General features: G+C 35.7%; 1 protein-coding gene across 1 annotated transcript in view; it reads right to left on the reverse strand.

Annotated features, from left to right (window-relative positions):
* Positions 1-1,615: 1,615 nt before the first annotated feature.
* IL6ST (interleukin 6 cytokine family signal transducer) overlaps positions 1,616-18,327 on the reverse strand; it is a 32,752-nt gene continuing 16,040 nt past the window's right edge. Inside the window, exons 9-16 of the mRNA XM_014063091.2 lie at positions 17,835-18,054; positions 15,889-16,065; positions 13,567-13,668; positions 12,852-12,998; positions 10,985-11,125; positions 10,516-10,612; positions 10,234-10,315; positions 1,616-7,905 (exon numbers count right to left, since the gene is read on the reverse strand). Of these exons, the coding sequence (XP_013918566.2) occupies positions 7,210-7,905; positions 10,234-10,315; positions 10,516-10,612; positions 10,985-11,125; positions 12,852-12,998; positions 13,567-13,668; positions 15,889-16,065; positions 17,835-18,054 (1,662 nt within the window). The 3' untranslated portion in view covers positions 1,616-7,209. The remainder of the gene's footprint in view (positions 7,906-10,233; positions 10,316-10,515; positions 10,613-10,984; positions 11,126-12,851; positions 12,999-13,566; positions 13,669-15,888; positions 16,066-17,834; positions 18,055-18,327) is intronic.

The raw sequence follows: 18,327 nt of genomic DNA on the forward strand, positions 1-18,327 counted from the left end.
AGAAGGATGGAAGGCTGAGTCAACCTTGAGCCGGTGAGAACTGGAGAATTGCAGATAACAGTCAGCTGAAGTGGCCTGCAGTACTGCACCCTAACCACTGCGCCACCTCGGCTCAGTTCATATACTGTATGTCAGAGTTCAAGATTTCTTGGGTGAAAGTTGTTTCTATTAATGCCATAATGCTTTTGCCTGAAGAGGTGATTCTCAAAAGTGTCCGTCTCTCTGAATGTTAAACTATTTCATCATCTACCCAGTGTTGAAATGAACTAGAGTTTCTTGAAACAGAAAGATTAGGAGAAAAAATGTCAAATGGTTGCAATGAAATGATAAGGGTGTTTAGAAGCTCTGAAGTAGCTAGGAAGCCACTATCATATCTGCTTATTCCGTTTTTCACTTGACAAAACACTTCCTTATTTTGCATATTATTTACTGCACTGCTGGACACATCTAAAATGAAGATCTGTTAATAGCATTGAAATCTATAGAATTGTGACTGTGAGATAAATATGACTTTCTCCTTGATAAAGAGGAGAAAGGATAAGATCTGAATTCTCCATCTCATAGATTGCATTGCAGAAATGTTCAGTGTGGCAAGTAAAAATATCTTCACTATCTCCCAAGGAACGATTCATGTATGTTAGATTACATATCTGTGTCAGTTTTTGTTGAGAACAGAAATGCTGATTTTGACCAAATGTACAGTATTTCATCTTTTTTCCCCTCCTTTGGCTGATATTGAGGAACTGGATGGAATCCTTGTGTTTTTTGTGTAAGCAAAAGATGGATTTGACACATACAAACTGGTATGGAAAGGGGTATATAAGTCTAAGTGCTATTGCTAAAGATTTGAAAATAACCTATTTATGAAAAAGTCTGGATTTATTAAGTTTGGGCTATGGTTAAACGTGGAATATAGTTCAGTGGAAGACTGCCATACTAAATTAAAATTTTGCATTGATGAAATGTTGCATGGTTTCCACTTTTTAATTGATTGTTTATAATCATATTTTTCTTAAGTATATTACTTATAAATGTATATTGTTTTCCTTTGTTAATTTTTTATTTTTCAGGTTTTTTTTTCATGCTTTGAAGCAAGACAAAATTGAAAGAAAACAAAAAATTAAAAATACATTTATCATTTTCCTTGGTAATCTCTTGACTATGGAATATCTTCCTTGCTAGTTATGGTAGGACTATGTCTGGTCTTTTTTATTTTCCCATGCCTTTTGGTAATGTGCTAAATGTTGATTTAAAAAAATAATTGCAGTTTTTTTCTTTGATGCTATTTTATTTTGTAAAACATTTTAGTATGTTTTAACTGTTTAAACTGTAAACCTGTTCCTTCTTAAATGAGAAGTAGTATCAAAATAATTTAAATAAAATAACACTTGTCATTTGGTATAGTAGCATTCAGCGTATGCTTTTGGATATTATAGAAACAAGTTTTGTATATTGTTTAGAAGCTTTTTCAATGTATCTTGACACATGTGTGCAGCCTTAATCCCTCCCACTAATTCGCAAATGTATAATTACTATATTAGTAACAGTAATTCTTATATTAGGGTAACAAAACATCTCAAAAGAAAGCAACAATGGAAAAATACATGACATTAAATGACATAAATTTATTTTATTATTTTAAAGGCAATAAAAACATAATAAAAAGCCAACAATACAAAAAACATAATAGCTCTTTTATCTAACAAGTTTGTAATTGTTTATAGATGGATTTCAAAGAAATATGCAAATGGCAATTCAGGAAAAGACTGAAAGCTACAAATTTAAATACCAATAAGTGTTTTCACATTTATACAGTAACAAACATGCATTCACATTATGAGGAAGAAGTATTAGGACAGCTTTCTGGAAGGGTCAAAGACCTTGATTACTGGTATATTATACAAACTGAATTGGCCATAATGACCAGACTCTCCAGATTTCTCAGATCAAATAATGAATAACAAATGTGTACATCTTCATTGCAACAGCAGCAGCTTGATTGCCTTATTCATACTTTTGAGACTTATTTTGCTTTCATTTTAATTTAACTCTTAGTTTCTTAGCCACCAGAAGACAATTTATACAATAGCTATAAGCATAGGTCACTTAGAACTGTTCTCTCTGATTCACGGACAGAAATTCAGTCAGCATTATATGTTCACTGAAATTGTTAAAAAGATGAAGCAACAATGTCTGGCAATGGCAACGTGAATTTTTCCTGGTAACCAGGTAGGCATGTAAACAATATGTGCCAAATAAGTGTACTGTAGGCCCTTTCACTTCTTGCAAAAGGAGTGCAAAGAGGATTTTGGCTGCTATAAATGTTCAAATAAAGATAACATAATTCTGTGAAAACTTTGTGGCTACTTTCAGTAAATTGCACTATTAATAGATTAAACTGCAAATCAAATACAATACTTTTCAAAATGAGTAATTTCCTATTTCCTTAGTCTAAATCTAGGACTGGATGCTCTTCAACAATATTTGATAAATGCAAGCGCTGCTTATAGGCTTCTATGAAATATGTCCTGAGTACTGCTCTAGTCCTTTCACATCAGCCTTAACTCTCATTTCTTAAACGAAACAGATTTCCCTTCCACCTTTGGCTTCTTTTGTTAAAAAAAAAGAGCTATTTTAAAGAAAAATCATTTCTTTTTGGTTTTATGCTTTTCAGTTAAGAGCTGGGTATAAAGGCATCTTCTTTTACAATTGTCCACAAAGAAGGAATCTGTTACATGGAGGGACCAAGAAGTAAATCATAAAGATTAATCTTTCAGTTTACGCTACTAGTTGGTTGGATATGTATCTAGTGCAGTGTTTCCCAAACTTGGCAACTTTAAGACTTGTGGACTTCAACTCCCAGAGTTCTCCAGCCAGAAGAGCTAGCTGGAGAATTCTGGGAGTTGAAGTCCACAAGTCTTAAAGTTGCCAAGTTTGGGAAACACTGATCTAGTGGATAGAAACAATAGTATAGGAAGCAGGACTGAGGAAGGTATATTGATCAAGATAGGTATCTATTGAATTAGTTTGCAAAAGTCTATAGTCCTAAATCAGTGCTTCTGTGTGGACTTCAGCTACCAGAATTCCCCAGCCAACATGGTTCTTGAAGCCTATACAGCTTAAAGTTGACAAAGTCGAGAAGCACTGTTCTTAATGCTACTTTGTCATGCAATGGAAAATGAGCATTTCCAGATTCCTTTCACCGTAACAATTCCCAATTATTGAACATACATGCTCAATTGTAATTTACAATTATTAAATCATTTTATTTTTTTACAATTGGTAATTAGACAAAAAATAGAAAATGATCAAGCTGCCATTTAGGATTTAATACTAATCAAAAGCCCAATGCTGGGACACCATTTTAAATCAGGCATAGTGATATTGGGATGGTGCAGTGGTTAGAATGCAGCACTGCAGGCTAACTCATTGCTCTCTCCAGGAATTCCCTTCTCACCAGGGTCAAGGTTGACTCAGCCTTCCATCCTTCCGAGGTCAGTAAAATGAGAACCCAGATTGTTGGGGGCAATATCTTGACTCTGTAAACCGCTTAAGAGAGGGCTGGAAAACACTGTGAAGCGGTATACAAGTCTAAGTGCTAGTGCTACTTCATGATGTCACAAATTAGCCTATTTTTAATTAGCTACAGTTACATAGGAGGCCATGAGCAGATCCATAGTCGTCGTCATTGGGTTGTCCACAGGGTGTGGTCAAAAAAATTAAAATGGCAACAATACATATAAAAACTAGGCCTTGCATTGCTGGGGTCAACATCTTGTCTTTTTTGATTACATCCTGTGAATAGTTCTACCTGATAAAATATTTTTTTCAACTCTTAATGGATATTTCTGTAAGTAAGCAGCTTATTTATTCACACAGCCTCTACATCTATTAATAACTGCTTTGATATATACTAACATTTAAGGTTTTACCTGAGGAAAAGATCAGAACAAAAAAGCAGAAGACCCTTAAAAAGTCATTATAACTTTTGGATTGTCTTCCTTTCCTATTAATCTACCTTCAAGCTTAAGGCATTAAGAGCAGCATTCTTATTGATATGCAAGGAAGCTATGATTATAAATCTCAAGACTAAACAAATACTTTCCCAATCAATATCAATTACTTTCAGATGTAATAAAAATAAACCTGGAATACCTGCTTCTTCATTGTATTAAAAAAAAACAAGAAGGTACAGAATAATTAAAAATGTTGTATATGTTACCTAATTTATTGTCACAGGCAATTATAATTTTACAATCCAACATTCAATTTATTTGACGAATTTTATTAGCAGAACTGAACCAAGTCAACTTGAGTGGATGTTCACAATAATGGTAAAACCAAGGGCTACATATCATGATATAAATTACAACAAAAAGAATTGTGTTCCAGTTCCAACACCGGGGTAAATGCTTAATTTTAAAAAAATAATTGGCATGATAGGTAATTGTTTCGAAGTAATGAAGAAATTGAGGCTTAAAATAAATTGATTTTGTAAAAATATATTTATGCTGAAATATGTCCCGTGACAGTCTTATGTTTTTCCAGCTTGGCAACTTTAAGATGAGGGGGCTTCAACTACAGAATTCCCCAGCCAATTTTCCATTCATTGGAAAGCTGCCAAGTTTGAAAAAAGTACTGTTCCAGCAAGAGTCATATGGCTGATGGGTTTTCCTCCTTGGAGTTCAGGAAAAATACCAATCTTGAAGGAGGGAACTGAGGCTGACTGTCTTGGCTTCCATGATCAAATTTTTCCATGGGAGAATCCATCTTTAGGAAACAAAGCCCAATACACTGAGACTTGCTCAGATTGAAAGCCTCTTCAGCGAAACTTGGTTTGAAGGCCATTAAAAAAAAAAAATTAAGCCACCTTGAAAGGTGGTACTTTAATTAAACAAACAATAAAACCAGCCCCTTTTCCATCCCTTTGCTAGCGGGGATTTTTGAGACATTGTCACAATGTTCTGCTCATTTTCCAGATTAAGATAGTAATTGTGAACTTGAGAAAATGCTCTGCATGCTAGCTATTATATTATACTGTATACGGAAAATGAGAATTAACCATGTAAAGATTTTCCACCTAAGAATCTATGAGATTAATACAGGTGGTCAAAAGATTGGAGAAATCATAAGGAAGTAATACAATTCTGAGCACCATTCTTATATATTTGAAGTTACATCATTGTGATGTAATTTTTTTTTGAGTAACACTATGTCATATAGCATTCTCCAATTTAGATAATGGTGTTTTTGTGTAATGCTAATGAAAGCTCTTGGTGCATTCCACAATTAGAATATAGAAATTCTAAAGTTAATTGGTGACTTTTAGCTTCTGTATTTAAGAGGAAAAATGTTCAAAATGGTTTGCTTATATGGTAGACTGAAAACTTTCAAAAATATAAAGGTTCAGATAAGCAGCTAAGAACTGCTATTAAAAAAACATTGAAAGGTGCTTTCACCTACAGCAATGACATTTAATTTGATGTAAACAGATACAAAATAATGGACTGACTACCCCATAAGATAGGGAGTCAATAATTTCTCCATTATGCTTGGAAATTTTTCATCCAAGATTTGAGAACAACTTGGCAAGAACTGTGGATTATGTTTACAAATAGATTCATTTTCATCAATTAACAATTTCTGCTCATTTTCGAGGATTCAGTGTAGGATAATTTCAATGAATAGGCATCAAACTGTTAATTTTCAAAAAGTGATTTGAATTCCTGAGAAAGAGAAAACAAACTCAAAAGCCAAATCATAATAAATTTGGGATTAACTAGGTGTGCATTGACTTCATTTCCAAGGATGACAGGTGCAAAAAAAGCAGAGTAAGATCAGGCCACTTTAAGGCTATGGCAAGAATACATCCATGTTCAGAGTCAATTTTACACTTGAAACTTTGAAAATGATTAAATATATTTGTGGTTATATTTTGAGCTTGTGTTGTATAACTTATCAGCTTGTCTACTGTATAAATGCCAGATAATACTGATAATACACTCCTGAAGAAAAAGAGCAACATGAAAATGAACACGGTGATGATTTATAAAGTTTTAATATATACACATACTGAAATTATTTAAAAAACCCCAATCAAATAAGCTTTAATTTTTATACTTTAGTGTTCCTGGACTGCATCAAAAGACATTTAGGCTAGTAATGCATTGTGGGAATTATTTTTAATAAACTAGTATGAACCAAAGGAACTGAATAAATTTCTTCATAGGTAGGAGAGAACTGAACTGAAAAACAGTCCACAGCTCAGCATGGTGTCTTCAATAACTCAGCTGCATAGTTTCCAGCCTTCATAATTATGCACACAATGTAATGCCCGAACCTGGCATTTAGCAGTTAACGAAAGAATGGTATATATTCCTCTTTAATAACAATTGCCCCCTAATTATGATTATATGGTAATAAAAATAAGCATACACTCATTTAACTTTATAGGATTGAGTTCCAAATGTACTATTTACATTTCTGCAGATGTGGCTCAAAGTGCAAGATCCAAAGGCATGAAAATACTGGCAGTCAAAAGTCAACATGAAATATTAGCAGTCAACTTTTTGACATGATGATGATTCAATTAGTTGATCATTCACTCAATTAATACAGTCCTTATCTGACACAAATAACATGCTACAGTCAGAGAAAGAGCCCAAGCAAACAAAACAGTTTTAGTTAGTTAATTATGGGGCTATCCTAGACCCATGTAATGTTTATATTCTGCCTGAAGCATTTATGTTTGGCCAGATAGGCAGTAAACTATTTGCTTCTGGATAACTCTCACTGTAGTTAAAACACTATTTTTCAAATGTCGGTGCTAGACAATCACAAATGGAACATTCGTAATGTACAGTTTAACCTCTTATGGTCTTAAGTGCAGGGCAGTATTTGCAATTATCAACTCCTGGCTTGTATGTCTTCATGAAAATGAATGCAGCTTTATATTCTACATTAAAAATAAAGTGGAATGCCCAGGACAAAACTGAAATGTAATAAACATATCAATGAAGTTGAATATATGTAGTGCTTGAAGGAAAAATTCAGTAGAAGGCTAGAAATTTTCCTTTAAAAGTCTATTCAAATTTCCCAAATTCCACCTTGTCCAAATTAGCTTCCATAGATGAGCCTGATTTTCACCTGAAGCATGGTTTTAAAAAACTATTTAACTTATCAGAGCAATGCCAAAACAGTATTTTCTTTTCACTGGGGCATATAACCACCTTGCTGTACAGTCTGTGGAAGGTAGCATTTGGGCACCTCTTCATTGGTTACCATATCTGTGTTGTTTTCAAGCTGCCCAGCCTGTTCCATTAGGTTAGGAGAAAATGCACCTACGAAGTCCATTCCCTGTTTATCTGTGTCTGGGCTAGATTCCCCCATTTGTGATGCTGGAAGCCTGGTAGTATCTTCCTCACTTACTGGAGAAATCTGTTCCACTTTTTCAAAATCTGTGGCAGTGTCATCCCAGCTACCATTTTGCTTGAAGTAACGATGCTTGGGCATTGCACTGTCATTTACAAGCAACTGTTGGTCCTCCGGCCTCTCCTCTAAATCTAAGAGAGGCTGTGTAGATTCAGACCTGGCAAAGACTTGCACTGAAGGAATTTGATCCCGGTAGCCACTGGGTATTACAGTTGAGTACTGGACGGTGCTGGAAGTGTTCTGAGCAGGTTCCCCTTCATCACTATCGGAAACACTTTGCCGAGGAGAAGACATGCAGGATGAGCCTCCTATTCCACTGCTGTGACCTTCTGAGGCATTCTTCTCTTTTCTAAGCAAGTCAAAAGGCTTCAGATCTTGGTCTGAAAGGGATTTCTTGTCCTCAGCTTCAATTTCTACAACACTGACATCAGTAAAACTGCCCTCTGGATACATTTCCTCTTTTGAATTAAAATGCTTTAAAGAAAAAAAAAAGACAAAAATGTCATTATAATTATCTGGGATGCAATTTGATTTTAAATCAAAACTACATTTATTTGCTGTGATCTTTAGTCTGCCTTCATCGTTCTTTTCTTTCTGTCAGAAAGTCAAGCTTCTTCAGTAGTAAATTAATGGGAGTGCCTCCTTGGCCTTTCAAATTGGCCTCTATCTCACTTACATCTGCATTACTAAAACACGACTTGACAATGCAACTTTTCACATACAGGTCATACAAGACATTCTGTTGAATATGCATTATATTCCGTATGTGCCTGACAATTCTGCATAATATATAGGATTTGTCCTTTTGATTTAAAAAAAAATAGATTATTATATACTGAAGCTTCTAACATATTAGGATTGTTTTTTAAAAAAATATGCAGTGGAGCAAAAAAGTATTTAGTCAGCCACCAATTGTGCAAGTTCTCCCACTTAAAAAGATGAGAGAGGCCTGTAATTGACATCATAGGTAGACCTCAACTATGAGAGACAAAATGAGAAAAGAAATCCAGACAATCACATTGTCTGATTTGGAAAGAATTTTTTTGCAAATTATGGTGGAAAATAACTATTTGGTCACCTACAAACAAGCAAAATTTCTGGCTCTCACAGACCTGTAACTTTTTCTTTAAGAGGTTCCTCTGTCCTCCACTCATTACCTGTATTAATGGCACCTGTTTGAACTTGTTAGCAGTATAAAAGACACCTGTCCACAACCTCAAACAGTCACACTCCAAACTCCACTATGGTGAAGACCAAAGAGCTGTTGAAGGATACCAGAAACAAAATTGTAGACCTGCACCAGGCTGGGAAGACTGAATCTGCAACAGGCAAGCAGCTTGGTGTGAAGAAATCAACTGTGGGAGCAATAATTAGAAAATGGAAGACATACAAGACCACTGATAATCTTCCTCGATCTGGGACTCCATGCAAGATCTCACCCCATGGGGTCAAAATGATCACAAGAACAGTGAGCAAAAATCCCAGAACCACACGGGGGGATCTAGTGAATGACCTGCAGAGAGCTGGGACCAACGTAATAAAGGCTACCATCAGTAACACACTACGCCGCCAGGGACTCAGATCCTGCAGTGCCAGATGTGTCCCCCTGCTTAAGCCAGTACATGTCCAGGCCTGTCTGAAGTTTGCTAGAGAGCATTTGAATGATCCAGAAGAGGATTGGAAGAATGTCATATGGTCAGATGAAACCAAAGTAGAACTGTTTGGTGGAAACACAACTCATCATGTTTGGAGGAGAGAGAATGCTGAGTTGCATCCAAAGAACATACCTACTGTGAAGCATGGGGGTGGCAACATCATGCTTTGGGGCTGTTTCTCTGCAAAGGGACCAGGACGACTGATCCGTGTACAGGAAAGAATGAATGGGGCCATGTATCGTGAGATTTTGAGTGCAAACCTCCTCCCATCAGCAAGGGCATTGAAGATGAAACTTGGCTGGGTCTTTCAGCATGACAATGATCCCAAACACACCGCCTAGACAACGAAGGAGTGGCTTCATAAGAAGCATTTCAAGGTCCTGGAGTGGCCTAGCCAGTCTCCAGATCTCAACCTCACAGAAAACCTTTGGAGGGAGTTGAAAGTCCGTGTTGCCCAGCGACAGCTCCAAAACATCACTGCTCTAGAGGAGATCTGCATGGAGCAATGGGCCAACATACCAGCAAAGGTATGTGCCAACCTTGTGAAGACTTACAGAAAACGTTTGACCTCTGTCATTGCCAACAAAGAATATATAACAAAGTATTGAGATGAACTTTTGATATTGACCAAATACTTATTTTCCACCATAATTTGCAAAAAAATTCTTTCCAAATCAGACAATGTGGTTGTCTGGATTTGTTTTCTCATTTTGTCTCTCATAGTTGAGGTCTACCTATGATGTCAATTAAAGGCCTCTCTCATCTTTTTAAGTGGGAGAACTTGCACAATTGGTGGCTGACTAAATACTTTTTTGCCCCACTGTATATACCATAAAAGAAACTAATTGCATTTTTACACTGAGTTGAAGATTTGGCCTGGATTCCAGTCAAGTTCTTCATCAAGTGCAACAGCCTCTTTTCTCCATGTAAACTCTAATTCAACATTAGGTTGACAGAATGGAGGAGGAGGAGATATTTTGCTTTTTTTCAATTTCCCCAACCAACCCCAAACTATGTAGCTCTCCATAAATCAACCCCCGGGAATTAGGGAAGGATGCCACATCTGGGAAAATTGCCTTTCCCATTCCTTTGTTATGTTTTTGTTAATTAGCTTATAATCTAATTTTGTTTTTTGTTTTCCTTTTACCTTAGCTGGTGTCTGCGGTGACCATTGAGCAATTACACTCTTTGAAGGATCAGGCACATTAGGCCAGATGTGTTTCTTAATCCTGGAGAAAAATAATAGAAAGACAAGCAAAAAAATGAACAAGTGACATTCAGCTCGGAATTTTATATGTATTAGCACACACATACACAATAGTCTATTAGTGTCAATGCAGCTCCCCCCCTTCCTTTGCTCAATCAAGAATGACACGCAAAGTGCTGAATATGTGGTACTGTACGGAATAACACCACTAAGAATACTTACATATCTCGTTTGCTGAAACAAACTAATACACCCACTAAAGTAACTAGAAGAAATGCTATGCAGACAGGAACAACAATTGCTTCTATTTCTCCATCCTCTGAAAAAGAAAACGCAAAAGGAAATCAGCACATTTTATTCAAATGTTTATTAGTTTACCTCAAAATAATTAAAAAAAACTCTAAAATTTATTAATTGATAATGAAAATAACAAATGAATCATACCTAACCTTAATCATAGTGTTTAAATTCACATATTGTGTTAAACAAACCAAAAATGACAAAAACAAATCACCCAATTTGTGAATTATGCCACATTCCCAGTGTACATTTTACAGAACAAAGTAATAAAATCATTTATACAGGACTTTCAAGTGGTCTAAAAAAGGGAGGAATTCTAATGGGTATTTGGGAAGTATTTCATCCCAAGCTGATTCTTTTCAAAACTGGAATATTTATATGCAAACCTTACCAAATCTATTGGTAGAAAACGTAAACTGAGAACCAGCTGTCCCCCCACTTTCTGTATATGCCGTCATATGCACTATATACAAAGTGTTACTTAATAAGGATGATAGTAGATACTCCGTTTTTGAAGGGTCCACAGCCACAACTAGAAATTAAAAAAAATGAATTGTCAATATTTTACATTAAATTTATCCAAACTAATTTTCTCTAACCTTAATTCAAATAAGAACATTTAGACCTGATCTCAGTATAGTCCAACCTTTCTAATTTTATTAGTTCTGTCAAAATATTCTGTATTAATATTACTGCATATCATAACAAGCACAAACTAGATTGGATTAAATACAGTGGCGTCTCAACACCTGTTGATAATTTGTTCTGGAAGACGTGATGAACATTAAAACTGATGACTTACCAAGAAAACCTTGTGACTTACCACATGACCCACTATTTTGGCTGGAAGAAATAGCAAGTCATGGGCCAGCCAATGTCAGCAAATTCTCCCTTGCACGTCAATTACTGAGAGAAAGCTGAGTGCTGGGACAAGATTTCTGCTTCAAAAATGTGTCGAATACTGATTTAAATGAATTTTGAAGCAATCGAGTGCCTAGATATGACTGCACATATTTATTACAATTACTTTGCATTATTTCATTTATTTATTAATTGAATTTATATAGCTGCCCATCTCGATGTGTAACTATGGACAGCTCATAAAGTAAAAAAAAAATACAAACACAGCAAAACAATAGAATAATTTAAACAATGAAAACAATATTAAACCATATAAAAACTGTATCAGGAAATTCAAAATCATAGTTTTGGATCACACTTCCCCTGTTTTAGTCAATACAGCCACTGTGCAGGCTCTACCATGTTTTCCTGAAAATAAGATAGGGTCTTTTTTTCTTTTGACCCCCGAAATAAGTCCTTGGCCTTATTTTGGGGGGGATCTTATTATTTTTGAGGTGCAGGAGGTGGCAAGCATAGTCACCTCATGGCTGCTGCTGTGTTGCAATATTTTCAGGGGAGGGCTTATTTTACCGCATGCACTCAAAAGCCCGATTGGGCTTTTTATTTGGGTAGGTCTTAATTTCGGGGAAACAGGGTAGTACATTCCTGGCTTTCCATGCCTTTCACAAAACCATGTTTTCAGGGCCTTGTAAAAAGTTAACAGGATCACTATGATCTCCAAGATGGTGGTTGTGGTGTAGTGTGATGCAAATGATGTTCCATACACCATGACAGAGAAAGGTCTCCTTCTAAGCCTCCACCCAAAAAACATACTCCCTGGCTGACGGAACCTAAAACATGACTTGCTCCCAGATCTGATTGGATTACATGCAATTGAAGAGCGGCGGTCCCTCAGATAACCTAATCCAATGGCATGAAAGGCTTTATAGATTATCACTAGCATTTTGCATTATACTCAGAATAAAATTGGCAACCAAGTCCACAGAATGAAGGTATAATATTTGCTGATTGAGAGGTGCACATAACATGCCTATGCAGCCAAATTTTGCAACAGCTAAAGCTTCTAAATACTGTTCAAGGGCAGTCCCATGTAGAGTGCATTGCAGTAATCTTTATAAAAGGTGAACCATGCATGAATGATGAGCCAGGAATGTCACAGCATAGTACAGGGCTGTTTGTGCATGAGAGTATTTGTGTACAAGAAGAACTGACAAGTAAGGTTCACCCACAAAAATCTAGATGAATACTAGGTGGCAGCTAGAGTTAAGTTTTCTATATTCCTTTGCTGCCATGTAGTGATTTTTTAAAAAATTTCTGGTAAAGCCTAAAGTAAACTTAACTTTGAAACCTTTGCCTAGGATATCATTCAAATAACTAAAAATTAGCAACACACTTACCTCTTTCATCTCCAGTCGCTGTTCTATAAGAAATGGTGTAGTTTTTGATAAACCCATTTTGCTCTTCCACTGAAAGAGGCTCCCATTCTAAAACAGCTTCAAACTTTCCAAGTTTCTTTGTTCGAACAGAGGGTCCAGTAGCAGGCACTATAAACAAACAGTACTTTAAAAGTTTTTTCGCTGAAGAGCAACAATTAGTTTTCTTATAAGCATATTCTATTATGTAAGCTACATAACCACAGAACAGAAGGAAATGAGAAATTACCTGAAGCTGGCTTCGGGGATTTGTCTGCAGATGCAGTAGAGCAAAAGGCTGAAGGGACATCCTGCTAGAACTATATTTGTGAAGGAGCAGCACTAGTTGCCACTATACCATCAAGCAGTTCAAGGTTCTTTTGGTAACTTGTAAATTTGCCTATGTTTGTATTCACTAAAAGCATTACAGTCTAATAGCCTTGCTTAATCTTACCTGGAGCATCAATATTCACCTAGGCTTTTGTTTTGAATATGTGTTATGGCATCCCATTTTTCTCTCTTTTTCTCATTACTGTCATATTTTATGATTGCAGCTAATGCAGTTCCTATAGCTTTACTTTTTATACTTCACTTTTGTATCAATTTATTATGAAAATTATGCAATATTTAATAAGAAATATAAACCAATTACTGCATTGTGGCATCCTCAAGAAAGCACTTACCATGGTAGTAAACTTACCATCTTGTTTAAGATAGGCCTGCGTTGATTCTCCTGCTCCTTGACCACCAATATATAATGGATACACTGTTATTATGTAACACTTGTATGGCTTTATGGTTCCTAAAAAAAGAAATTTACAGGTCCTATTTACCTAAATTAAAAATGCTAACACTGTTAAGAAACAAGAGATACACTCTCATACACGTATTTCCTCATAGAGAGAAATGTAACTTAATTTTGTAGTAATTATTTTTAGAGACATTTGAAAACAAAAGTACAATGCAATAGCAGAGTTGAAAGGGATCTTGAAGGTCTTCTAGTCCAACCCCCTGCCTACGCAGGAAACCCTATACCATTTCAGACAAATGGCTATCAACATCTTCCTAAAGACTTCCAGTGTTGGGCCATTCACAACTTCTGGAGGCAAGCTATTCCACTGATTGTTTTAACTGTGGGAAAATTTCTCCTCAGTTCTAAGTTGCTTCTCTCCTTGATTAGTTCCACCCATTGCTTCTTGTTCTACCCTCAGGTGTCTTGGAGAATAGTTTGACTCCCTCTTCTTTGTGGCAACCCCTGAGATATTGGAACACTGCTATCATGTCTCCCCTAGTCCTTCTTTTCATTAAACTAGACATACCCAGTTCCTGCAACCGTTCTTCATATGTTTTAGTCTCCAGTCCCCTAATCAACTTTGTTGCTCTTCTCTGCACTCTTTCTAGAGTCTCAACATCTTTTCTACATCGTGGCGACCAAAACTGAATGTATAGATATTGCTAGGTACAGCAGCAAGAAGTTGCTTGCGCATTCGAAATGCTTGAAAACTTTCTACTTTTTTCAGTTGTTTTAATATTGCATGAAAACTGCTTTAGGATTATTGTTATCCTAAAAGGCAAGATATACATTGTAATCAATGTATGTAAAGCTTGAAGACAATTTGCATTTCTCCAAATTGTCAGAATTGGTGATACAAGCAGTCTTGAACTATGACAATAATGGTCATAACTGCCCTTTATTAGAACATCTGTTAATGAGTAGGTGATGTGATTGACCTAACAACGTTTTTGCAGCATTGTTAAGCACTGTTGTTAAGTGAATCCGCAGTCGTTAACTGAACAAAGGTTTGCTATGAGCAGTGTTTTCCCCAAAAACATTTTCCTAAATTTGGGATTTCCCAATTTTTCCATTTTTATTTGTATTGGGCTAATGGTCTGTCAATAACTGATACTGTTCCTTTGTATAAAACAAAATCCAACAATATAAATTAATTGGAAATGTGGATTTCAAGAATTTATCACTTGACAGTATCAGAGAAGGATATAGGAATATTTGTTAAAAAAAACTTCCACGTGAAAGTCTCTCCCTTACCAGTTTCTTTACTTAGAAGCTAAAAAAAAAGGAATGACATCCTTACAACTAAAATATATTCTAGCATGCTTCATGCATAAGCTTTAAATAACAGCCTGCTGGGAAAAAAATCTTATTCAAGCTCTAAAATTCTAAACCAATTTCCAAATCTGTTCCACAAGAAGTTTCAAAATTATAGGACACAACGTATTTTATTAATTTGCCCCCAATGTTATTTTCTGAGCACACTGCTGGTATCTGCAGTAAAGAATCAAAACAAAATGTCTTTTAGATTCAATGTACTGCAAAGTGAGAATTTGTGGGAATTTGAACAGTAGGGGAACATACTCCTTATGTCATAATTAAGTCACATTCTCTCTGACAACAGAATAGCAATTTTAGTTGTTTTGTCAGAATGTCATTCAGGAATTATTGTATTGAGGGGGAAAAGTATTTGTAGCATGAGCATTCTTGCTTCCCTGCTGCAATTTTAATTATTTATTTACTATTTTTTTATGCTGCTCATCCCGTCCACAAGGTGACTCTGGGCAGCTTTCAGGTTATGAAAAAAAAGGAAAACACAAACCTTACTAATTTCCAACTCTACAATATGTTGGCTTGCAGTTGGTCTCCAGGTTAGAGGTCCTAGCTTACATGGAAAAGTGGTATATTGGTTCAAAAATGCTGAAGTGTTAAAATTCACCTTTACTGTTAGTTAGGAATACTGCTTATGTTTGACTAAGGCCAGTAATCTAAGAAGCATTAGATTTAATTTCTTTTTATAATACATTTTATAAATTTATTTATATTATTTGTAAATGTATATTATTTTTTATTCCTTTTCCGCACTTTGTATGTGTTTTACCTTAAAAGGTATATAGCATGGTGGGCAAAGCACATAAAGAATAAGAATTGGTTTTATTTTTAAAGGAAATAAGGGCATCTAAAGAATTCTTCTCTCCATTTTATAAATAACAGATTATTTTCTAGGGTTACCTTTTAAAAATGTTCTCCGTTTTGAGCCAGGTTCCTGCTGCCATTCAGTAGGACAGCTTAAATTGCTACATGCTTCTTGCCATTCAATTATGTATTTACTAACTGACTCTTTGGGAGGTGTCCAATTTACCCAGAGTTTGCCATCTTCAGGAAATGCAACAATATTTTTCACAGGAGCTGAAATTAGGAAATAAACAACAACAACCCTTAATTCTACAAAAGATATAAAGTGAAAATTCTAGCATTCTACTAAGTTCCTAATTTTAACACCAAAATTCAATTGAAGTTTCTTGTTTGAAATATAATACAGCTGGTCATATGAACAATCGAATCCCAACATATTTCTGACTAAGTCAGAGTGGATGTCTACAGTCACAGATAAGAAAACATTAGAAGTAGAATAAAATTTCAAGGTTTTTTTTTAACACTTAAAGCAATAGAGAAAATTCAGATATTAAAGCACTTTTACTATTCTCATCTGACAGTCTCTGTCCAATAGTTTAAAACATGTTTATATTCTCATATCTGGCATCCCTGTAGCAGCAAATGTATTTTAGGAAAAGAAAAGTTAATATGTGTTGTACAGAATAGCTATTGAAATTTTATTGATTAAATTTCTATGCCATCCATCTCATTGATAGAGCAACTTTGGATGGCTTATAATGTAATAAAAATAAAATGTACTAAAAACAATTAAAATTAGAAAAACTGAATTAAAAAGCTAAAAACCAAGCTGATGGGCAGTCTGGGTGGGTGGGTGGATGGGTAGAGATTTTCTCTAGCCGGATAGTCACTCCCAAAGTAGCAGGTCTGTTAGGACCTTTGGCTAAACAGCAGATCTAAGCTTTGAGGCTCTTCCAGAAGGCCAGGAGTGTGGGGACAAACCTTAGCTCTGATGGGAAAATATTCAATAGGGTGGGGGCCAGCTGGACCCTGCCAGCTGATATTCTTTGGCCAACAGGATTTGATTCGAAGGCCTTTTTCACTGGAACAAGTGCCATGGGCTAGTCAATGGAGGCGAGAGAGTTCTTCAGATATCCTAAACCAGGGGTGTCAAACTAGTGGAGGCCTCATCCACCCCAGCTCCACGAATGGGAAAAATGTCACAAAACGTCACCTGATGGCAATGTAACATGTCAAGTTTGACACCCATGTCCTAAACCCACACCATATTACTATATCATAAGCCAATTATTCAACTGAAACATTAGGATCTAATTAGGATAATTGTATACACAAGAAGTATATTTAAGATACCTTAATGGAATATTTTATCTATTAACTAACAGAACTAATCAAAGTAATTACTACAGCTATGTTATTGCAATAAAGATGAACTTTTTCCTTAGAATTTATTTATCTTTGAAGAAAATTGAAGAAAAAATTTTAAACAGTCAATTCAAACAGAAGATAAAACTTTTCTAAATAACATATGAGTTTGACTAACTGAAAGTACCAAGTTTCTCTTCTTATTTTCCCCACAGCTACTGTGAGGAGAGCTGGAGTTAGAGTAAGCTTCACCTAGTCTAACCCAAGGTCACCCAGCTGACTTTCAAAATTCTAAGGCAGGACTTGAACTCAGTCTCTTGTTTTCTTGCGTGTTTCCTTAACCACTAGGCCAAACTGGCTTCAATAAGATTTGATTGCTCCCATAAGAAAAACAAAAGTGGTCTATTGTTAACGTTCTGGAGAAGAGCCTAATGCAGGGAAAGATTGAGGGCAAAAGAAGAAGGGGACAACAGAGAACGAAGTGGCTGAATGGAGTCACCGAAGCAGTAGGCATGAGCTTAAATGGACTCCAGAGGATGGTAGAGGACAGGAAGGCCTGGAGGAACATTGTCCATGGGGTCGTGATGGGTCGGACAGGATTTCACAACTAACAACTTTTGTTAATGTTAATATTTAGATTCCCCCCCCCCTTCATTAAATTATTTGAAAAACTTTACCTTTTGAATTAGTTGCTGGAATAAGCAAAACTGATGTAGGAGATTTACCAATTTTGTTAAATGCTGTAATGCTCACATCATATGTCCTGTTTTCTACATTTAAAATCAGTTTGGTTGTATTCAGAGTGTAAAGTCTAGTTGGAAAAGAAAGTGGCGGTCTTCCTGAAATAGATACTTCATATTTCAAAATTACTCCATTTGCTTCAGAAGGACTCAACTCCTGTTGAAAAGTAGATTTATTTTATTCAGAGATGATATATGAAGAAAAGAAAATGCTTTATAGACATCCAGATGTTCACCCAACTAACCCAGCATTTTTGTTCCAAACTAGCAGTAGGTTATAATAAATTAAGAAAGCCAATTCTCAAACTTTTTACCCCAAATCCTTGTATAAGCACCTTTGTCAGGAAGAGAATAGGGAATCTTACTGCATGAAAAATTAACTTAATTTGCAGGAAATGCTCTCAAAGGCTTGTAGACTGGATCTAGTATT

This window comes from Thamnophis sirtalis, unplaced genomic scaffold (genome assembly GCF_051295495.1).
Source record: "Thamnophis sirtalis isolate CommonGarterSnake01/CBP01778 unplaced genomic scaffold, rThaSir2_p1.2 scaffold_5, whole genome shotgun sequence".
NCBI lineage: Eukaryota > Metazoa > Chordata > Lepidosauria > Squamata > Natricidae > Thamnophis > Thamnophis sirtalis.